General features: G+C 37.3%; 1 protein-coding gene across 1 annotated transcript; it reads right to left on the bottom strand.

Moving 5' to 3' along the window:
• Window positions 1–2,903: 2,903 nt before the first annotated feature.
• On the bottom strand, window positions 2,904–8,971 carry LOC103963881 (general transcription and DNA repair factor IIH helicase subunit XPB1). Its single transcript, XM_048589607.1, has 20 exons — window positions 8,810–8,971; window positions 8,671–8,717; window positions 8,502–8,571; window positions 8,231–8,393; window positions 7,906–8,128; window positions 7,735–7,791; window positions 7,361–7,504; window positions 6,955–7,035; window positions 6,757–6,844; window positions 5,992–6,329; window positions 5,819–5,894; window positions 5,529–5,722; window positions 5,187–5,350; window positions 5,027–5,099; window positions 4,477–4,590; window positions 4,066–4,146; window positions 3,843–3,902; window positions 3,637–3,720; window positions 3,408–3,550; window positions 2,904–3,300 (listed from the first exon to the last, which is right to left on the bottom strand). The coding sequence occupies exons 1-20, from the start codon at window positions 8,817–8,819 to the stop codon at window positions 3,207–3,209; spliced, it is 2,304 nt and encodes a 767-aa protein (XP_048445564.1). The 5' UTR covers window positions 8,820–8,971; the 3' UTR covers window positions 2,904–3,206.
• Window positions 8,972–9,506: the final 535 nt, after the last annotated feature.

Raw genomic sequence — 9,506 nt, 5'->3', positions numbered from 1 at the left:
GGTATCGAATTCGTCATCCACGAGTTTCGAACCTACGACCTTTCATTTTAAAATGAAGTGGAATACTACCAGACCGTAGTACTGAGTGACCACAATTTTTATTTTCAAAGTGAAAAGAAAAAGAAAGAACGAAAGAATCAGATATCTATTTCGAGTGAAAGAGGAAAACAAATAAACAATTAGGATTAGAGTGAAAGAGGAAAACAATTAGGAGAAGTGTTGAATCCCGCAAGCATTAATGTAAGATGGAGATTTGAAGATGCTGATAATAAGGTTAATTAAATATTTTCAAGATTTTTTAGCCTTTTATATGAATTTTTTTGTTGTGTCTCTGGGAATGCATGCCCAACTTAGAGATATAACTAGTTTCTTTAAATTTTAAAGAGATGGTGGAAATGCTAATATGTGTTGAAAATAAAATATAGAGAGAGAGAGCGAGAGAATATGGGAACAAAGAGAAAACAAGAAAGAGAGAGAGAGAGAGAGAGAGAGAGAGAGAGAGAGAGACTGGGGAGGAGAAAACAAAAGCGTGTATTTTCATTATCACTAGACCTCTCTATATAGGGTAAGAGTAACTTAGAGGAGAAACTCAAGTGTCTCTAACTAACATCAATGATCAATAAGTGATGAACTAATAATACTACACAATTCGTTATGAACATGGACAACCACATAGACAAAAATATTTACAACGCTCCCCTTTGAATGTCCGTGCATTAATGAAGTTATGTCCACCGTCAATTATAGTTGCCCAGATAAAACATTGCTCGGAAAATCCAGTGGGAAAAACCTAAGCGAAGGAGAAAAACCGAGTGCCATGATTATAAAATATTGATATATTATTGGATACGTATAATTTTGCCTCACTAAAACCTTGACAGGAAAAACCCAAGGAGATAAAAACCTAGTCAGAGGGAAAAAAAGTACAATGCGCACTTATATGTCCATTATAGCATATTGTCAATCCCCATGATGGATAACTCTGCTAAATAAGTGATTCCCCATTATAATAGTAAGTTTCCGTTGGTAATCATTGTCAAGTTTAAAGTAATGTGACTTCAGTCTCCAAAAAATTAAGTTTGGATAGAACTTGACCTGGAAAAGTGCGAAAGATTATCATGAGTTGACAATAGCCGTTTGTATTCTTCAAAGTACAAATACATACAAAATAAAATCTAAAATTCAAAATAAACTAGCATGAGTAGTTTAAACTCCATGGTAAATATAAACCATATATAGTCAATAATCCTAAGAATACTCCCAAGAATAACTTTTGGAGTTGAATTATAATTCACTTATTTCACGCTAAACCATATCTAGGGCTTTCAATAATCCTAAGAATGCACCCAAGAATAACTTTTGGAGTTGAATTATAATTCACTTATTTCACATAACTCAGTGTCATTCAACACTAGAATTTGCCTCTTACCAGTTTGGCAAAATATACATTGTCAACATTAATGAAAAAAAAGTGACTAATTAGTTGTTGATGATGAGAAGCAACTTTAATCAAAATTATCAATATCATCAATTTATGATCCAACAGTTCTTATGTGCATGCATAATTTATAATGATCTCATTGCTTAGCTATTGTGCGTCTTCAAGGCTTCCATTGTAACTTCTATGCACCGTTCTAAAAATCCTCGTCTAGCGCCGCCTAGGCCCTAGGCGGTTCACCACCGTCCCAATTAAATGCCTAGGCATTTGAAATTTTAGAAAGAGCGCCTAGACCGCTTAGGCACCCACCCAAACTCGCCTAGACACCCGCCTAGGTTGCGACTTACTTAGACAGAAAATAGATAACTTTCATTTTGCATTTTTTTTTTAATAAATTGTAAGAAACTTGCTGAATACTTAAATAACACACATTATATGCTTGTTCCCCCATGTTGTCATTATGTTTCAATACTTCATAATATATGTCATTCTATTTTGTAATTTATGATGTAGTTATATATATTTTAAGTATAAACAGACACTTATTTACACAAAATATAACAGATTTACTTAAATCCGCGTAGGCCCCCTAGCCTCCTAGGCGCTAGGCCTTAACCCACCGCCCGACTAGCGCCTAGCGTCTTTTAAAACCTTACTTCTATGACAAACGTCTCGAGATGAATTATTTAGAGAATTACATCATAACCTCCTATGGAACGTCATTTAAATTGGGCTTAAAATATTTAATCTCCACATCTTGGGATTTCAAAGTTTGGAACCCATATTCCATCATGCCTCAGGCATGCAATAGATTAACATACGTCACTTATGAGACAAAGCTGAATGTATCAATGATGAATCACGACGCTCTTAAAAATGTCATTCTTCTCCCTAATGGTGGACAATCCAAAAAAACATAGTAGATAAGAGCACCACTAAGATGGAAAAATTAAATTTGAATCCCAATTTGAATAGATGAGCAATCTTTGTGTACACAATCATTGGTTGGAAGATTAACTTGAACCGAACTAATCACGATGATGCATGCCATCAAGAGGCATCTCTCAGCCGAACTAGTTTCTTGGATCCGTTCCGTTGTGAGTAGGCATCGGTGGTGTTGTTTAAGTTGGTTGGAAGAGTCGTTTATTTAAGTTTCGTTACTGGTGACAGAAGGATTTCAGAGTTTACAATGTGATTAAGTGGCTTTCTTACCCAGCGGCCCCTGTTTTTATTTCCACAGTCTACGTATGGTGGAGAATGGTATGGATGTCTAGCAAAAATTGCCTTCTTCCTGTTCTTGGCCTGTTTTTTAGCATCAACCCTCCCTACTATCGTCTTTGCTCGATGTGTCTTCTCTGCTAAATGCTGAATCACATTTGCCTTGTTGCCGAAGAACACGTCCCATCAATGGATCGCGGACAAGGTCCTTTCGATAACACATAATTTGCCTATGAGCAAGTAAAGGTGGGGGAGATGTAAATTTGTTTTTATATCCGTTTTTCTAATGTATCGTACTCGCTTTCAAACAACTTGCGTTCCAAGTTTATCGATCTTCCTCCGCATAATAACTTCCATATCAAGCTAGAGTACAAGGGCACTCCACAGATCAGGTGAATTTTCTTTTACAGCACAATTTCTACCGAGAGCACACTTCGCCGCCAGTTTCCGAAAATTTACAAGATGTGGAACAGGGGTTGTTCCTATCCAAACATCGGAGGAGCATCACCTCAGATCTCTGCATATCTTTGTTTCTCTAGTCTCTCTCTTCTCAGGTAAAGCGTTTTTTAAACAAATGATGTCGCCTGGCTGGATCCTTGGGCTTACCCTTGATCTGGCCTTTGCCAAATTTGTTTCTCCCAGTGCTGGCACAGTAGGGTACACGGGGTCATGGTTAGCCAAAAAATGGTACATGCACCTTCTTCCTACTTCCTAACAAAGCAAAAACAAGGAAAACCAGATTGGCATATACCTGTATTCCATGTAAACCATCCCATTTGCACCCGACATAGCACTCATGGATCCACTGAAACGGCGAGCTTTATGAAGGGCAATGTCATCGGCGTCTTCTTCTAGTTGCTCCAAACCAACTGCATCATCACCAGCACTCAACACCTGGGGAAGATAAACAAGTCAGAAATTTCCATTTCTAAGAAATAATGTTTTGAGCAAAAACTTGGGAAACAATAAAAACAGGTAACCTTGGAGAGTAGTGACAGTTGGTCATTAAGATGGTGGTAGTTCAATTCTGGGCCTGAATCAGGCGGGGGCAAGCTTGTAATAATCTGTCAATAGTAAATAATACGAAAGATAATTACGGAACCGTAGAGATCAAGGAAAGATACAATTTTTTACAGCTAATGACAACAGCACTTCCGAGAGAACATAGATATATCAAATATTGTACCTTGAAACTATAACCTTGATCAATCAAAAACTGCTGCCGCTTAGTTGAATAGTACATTTCCTGTATTCCAAACAGATGACTAATTGAATACGGAGATATAACAATATGGAAGTTATATTATCATCTGAGCAATAATCTCATTTCTTGGGGACACTGTCAAAAAATTCTCTATAAAAAATTCCTTAATGTCGAACACAGGAAGAAGGAAAAAATAAGCACATACCTGTGTGTCCATCGATACGAGGGAATAAAAGAATGCATTGTACTCCTCTTTACCTCCTGCCATCCGGTCCTGAAGTCTACCCTGTACAAGAACACATTAAAATGAGATATCTAGTGATTGTGAATAGTGAATTCATGTGATCTCCAGATTTGAGAACACAGAAACTGCATCTTATGGCATTCACCAATAGTAATGACACAAAGAAAATAGCACAAAATTGCCTTGGCCCCCATTATATCAAAAATAAAAGAAGAAAACAAAATATGGTAACCAGGATTTTGTCAAACGGATGTATAAAGGGTGAAAAATACAGAAGTACAGAGTCATGGGGAAGAAAATGGTAACTAATTCCTCAAATAATAAAACCCCACTATCAGAAGAAGGTGCAATTATATCCGTAGGAACACAAACCTTAGCCCTCAGAATACGACCAAGACGCTGCGCTTCTTGACGTCTTGAACCAGCATGCGACGAAATCTGAATTATCACATTTGCCTCCGGAATGTCTATGGAATTATCACCTACCTGAAATTAACATAAAATTAATCAAACATCCTTTTTAGATCAAATGTTTAGCTTCAAATACAATAACCTTTACACAATAAAAATCCATATATCTCCCAATTGTCCGTGATATATGATATGTTTCAGTTGTCAAAAGTAGACAGACAACTCCTTTGAAAAGCAGCAATAGAAAGACCGAAACAATTCAATTTCTTATGACAAAATAGGCTTTTCTTTCTCTTTCCCCCTAAAAGCGCACAAGTGTTTCGCATCAAAGTAAATAAGTGATAAGCTAGAATAAAGCCTAACTGAAACACGAGATCCCAGCAACCAAGTAGTAATTATCACACAAATTCATTTAAAATAAATGGAAACTAATCTTCTTACAAGAAAAAGAAAGTGAAATCTATTTCATAAAACAAGAACATTATAAAGGATGACAACATTGATAGAGTACCTTAGACAGGAATATAGTGTTTACGTCACGACTTGTTTTAAAAGCTTCTAGGATTTTTGTCCTCTCCACATGGCTGACATCACAAAGATTTAGCCAGTATTAGATGCGACAAAACCCAAGGAAACATTGTTAATGAATACAAAATATGCCCATGAGCAACCTGGTGGCACCATAGATCATAGGTTTCCGAAGTTTCATTGCATACTCCACTAGTGCAAAAAGATTGTCAGCAAAGACAATAATTTTATCTCCACGTTGCTGTTCATGGAAACGTATAAGAAACTCGCATGCCCTAAACTTATTTGGATTCATCACATAAAGTGCCTGAAAATGAAAAGGAAGCATCAGGCGACAGCAACCAGAAACATTTTGTACCAAACAAAATTTGATATGTCACATGCTTGACACCAAATGACAAATGTTATATCTTGGCACAAAAGGAAATTATAAAAAATGAATAAACACCCGACCCTCAACTATGAGCACTTCAGGATGGACACACCTGCTTTTTCTTGGAGTTCTCTTTCTTCAAATATTCTGCAAAGAACTCTTTTGTCATTGGACACCATACTTCAGCGCACTGTACATTTGCAATAAATCCACCTTTTACCAAATCCAACCAGTTTGCTTCATACAATTTCGGACCAATAAGGAAGTTCAAATCTGTGATCCTCTCATCCTCTCTCACAAGTGTGGCTGCAAATATATTGATAAATAAATTAGGAATTCCAGGAGCAAAAAGATCAAGGACAAATGTAGGATATGGTCTGAAGCCATGATTATCACACTTACCAGTAAGCCCAAGCTTGCAGTGAGACTTAGTAATGCTAATGACCTTCCGAAACATTTGAGCAGGAACAACGTGCACCTAAATAAAAAGGAGGAAATGGTTAATGTTCTATAATGCATATGAGGTGTACATAATCTTACGAGTAAAGATTCATCCATGAAAATAATATAATTACCTCGTCCATGAGAAGCAATCCCCATTCTCTATTTCTTATTTCTTCAATAATCTTTTCAGATTCTTCTGACCTCTTTCCACCAAAGGCAACCATGTTATATGTTGTTACAACCACCCCAGCATTTCCACGGAACCTTTCTTTACTATCAGATGTGAAACGACAAATTTGATCATCGCGGATGGTTGACCACAACTTGAACTGAAAGGCCCACTGATCAACAGAGACAGCATTTGTTGCTAAACAAAGGCAGCTCTTTCTTATCCGGGAAGCTGCAGAAACACCAACAAGAGATTTTCCGGCACCACAGGGTAGCACAATAATGCCAGATCTTGCTCTCCCTGCAATGTTACATGATAAATTTGAAGATAAAAAGATCTAACTCTTAGCCAAAACGACATGTTTATTTCTTAGTATTAGAAAGACATTATGAACCAAAAAATAAAAACTCAAACAGAAAAACTAGGTCCTTAAATATTTTTCAGGAATTAAAATCAATAATAAAAGGGAAACAGGAAAAAGAAAAAACATCAAATAATGCAAGATAAATATGTTCTCTTTTCATTCAAAGGAACTAATGTCGACTGCTTAATGCTTATGCACAGATCTTTAAAGAAAAGTTAAAAATGAATAGTCCTTTACATGGTAATTCCAGCCAAAATTGAACAAGCCTGGTTAAATTGAATGAATTCAGAGAGCTCCCATGATTAAATGTTCAGAAAAGTAGATTACTTCTTCAAAGAATGCTTAAATTTTCAAGAAGCATACCGTTCCCAAACATTTTACTCAAGCTCTTCTCCTGATAAGGTCGTGGTTGAGCCTGAGGCTTTAGTTCCATATCTAGATCAGGGTTAACCTGCAGTGTGAAAAGAGTGATGGTTTTGATGAAAATCAAAAAACAAAAAAATGGTTGATTTATCAGCAACTAATAATTCTGTGCAGGAAGAAACTTGGTCATTAACTCACTGTATCATTTCTGAAGTCATACTCCTCCAACATGGGATAGTTCAAAGCATTTGGCAAGCAACGTTCCTTAACATTTTCAACCTGACAATCATACAAAAGCATGCTGATCTAATGCACATATCATCCAATGAAAATTATAAGATGAATAAAGTCTCACTAGATGGCAATATATTGACATTCAATGATTGCTTTCTCTGTTTATTGTGATGAAATCTAGGTACTTATCAACCTAATGGATGGGAACACGGTGCAGCAGGAAATATGCATAACCAAGGGCGTCAGTTTCAAGAAGATAGTGTAGGGGTAAGAGTCTAAACTGTGACCCTAATACCAACCATGACCTAGAGGGAGACAAGCTAACAATGAGAAACAAGGGGCATCATTTTTCAAATCACAAACAATCTACCTGTGAAGGATCAATTTCAAATGCATGAGTTTCTTTTTCTTCAGCTGCAGCTGCCAGTTCTGCTTCATTTAGCAAATCACTGGGACCAGCTCCAATTTCACCCATTGTTTTGCTAATGGTAAAATCATCAACTCCACGAGAACCCTATAAAAGAACTCCAATTTATATCAATGTTGAAATAGGTTTTTCCATGCACATCACACACTAGGGAAATCAAAGAAAACTACTCTTACAAACTAAATAGTTTCAATATAATGATCCACATATGCAAGTAAGAAGTTAAAACATATTACTGATGAAGACTTGGAGAAACAATATATATTAATAATTAACGCATGTACTCAAAAAGATTCTAGGAAGATCAATGTGCAAACCTCAGAGTTAAGCCTTGCTCTAGATATAACTTCGTCCTTAAGCAATGTCTTCAATACCTGCAACCGTTTCCAAGAACAGCTCAATAACCAAACAGATTGGAACAGCTCAATAACCAAACAAATCTGTATCCATAATATAAATGGAAAAATGCAAAGGCATAAAAAGCTTGCCTCTGGGAATGGGGATTCAACAAAATACTTATTCTTCTTAAGCACGAGCTTCACTTTGCCGTAATTGGCAGTAGAACCGTGTATAAATTCAATCATTTCTTTAGGGAGCTTGGTCTTTGACAGTTTATTCAAAACAGAAATGATGGTTTCTGTCTCAAGACCGACTGACACAGCCGCGTACAACGAATGTGGGGTCAAATTGTACTCGTGCATCGACTCTGGCCTATTAACCAAAACCCGCATACATTATAAATTTTCCTTAATTCAACAAAACAAAGAACCCGGCCAACAATTAGAATCTCGTCTGAACTCAAAAAATGGGTACCTGCAAACGGGTTCCGCAATGGCAATTAGGAAATCATAAGCCTGTTTGTACAAAGCAGAGAAGGTTTCGAGGAATATCCGGCCATCAGCGCAAGCCCATAAAGGCCGATTGGCGTGGTCAGGTTTCAGTTCTAATTTGGTAAAATCCCTCTTTTTCCCTTCACCTTTAATCAACCAATGACAGTCAAAATTCACCCAAATTAATTCAAGGTAACCAAAACCCATCAGAAAAATCAAAAACTAATTTCCAAAACAGAAAGTAATTTTAGTACCGTCGCGAGGATCATCGTCGACATCTTCGCCGCCGTAATATGGGTCGTCGTCTTCCACGTGAGCAATTTCCTGCAATTGCATACGACAGCTGATGTTGTGAGCAATAAATCGTAAGAAATTTATGTAAAATTACAGAAACAATTGGAAGAACAAATCAAAAACAGAAACCTTGGCGGAGAATTTGGGTTTTTTACTGGGTCTGCCTCCTTTATCACCTGAAAGATTGAAACAACAATTAGCACCACTAATCTATCTTAAATTCTGAATGAAATTAAAAATAAAATTAAGAAAAACAACTGAAAAATACCGTGTCCCATTGTTGGTTATGCAGATAAAATTGAAATTAAACCTAATTAAATTCGATTGATTTTGGTTTTGTTTTTGTTTTTGATTTTTCGTTTGGGTTTTTGGATCGAGGGATATTGGAAATTTGGAATGCTCTCTGAGTTCCGGTCAGGTTTTATTTATAGCGCAATGGAACCGCCTAAGCCAATAGTGAGAAACGATGGTCACCGAATCAAGACATGTGCGTGGCACGTGTTGGATCGTATAAAAGGACCTCGGTCCCGTTCACCACCGTCAGATCTAATCCAACGGTAGAGAAATATAAGTGTTTATTTAACATATTTTTGCCTTTTTACCTTAACACGAGTGAAGAGACACAATCGGACCTTCACCGACCGAGCTCTGGAATCTGCTTCCCTGTGTGATTTCTGAAGGTGCTTCAGAGCCAACGCCGCCATTCTGCCGCAGCTAGCATTTGTTTCTCTTCCAGAGCTCCACATTCAACGATTCTATCGTTTTCCGCAACTGATTCACCTCCTTCGGTTCGCCACCTTCCTTCTGGCTCGCTTAAGGCGGTTGACCTTCTGGCGGCGTGTTGAATGTGGCCGCGCTGGTGATCGAATCTGGCTCCGACGGTGAGAGAGAAGATGTGAGGAACGAGAGAGAAAGAGTCAACATAAAAAACACATATTTCTCCACCGTTTGATCTCATCCAACGG

The sequence above is a fragment of a genome, unplaced genomic scaffold (assembly GCF_019419815.1).
Source record: "Pyrus x bretschneideri cultivar Hongxiangsu unplaced genomic scaffold, Pyrus_bretschneideri_v1 Contig3, whole genome shotgun sequence".
In the NCBI taxonomy this organism is placed as follows: Eukaryota; Viridiplantae; Streptophyta; class Magnoliopsida; order Rosales; family Rosaceae; genus Pyrus; species Pyrus x bretschneideri.
Note: the sequence above shows the minus strand (reverse complement) of the source record. Positions and strands in the feature narration are given on the sequence as shown.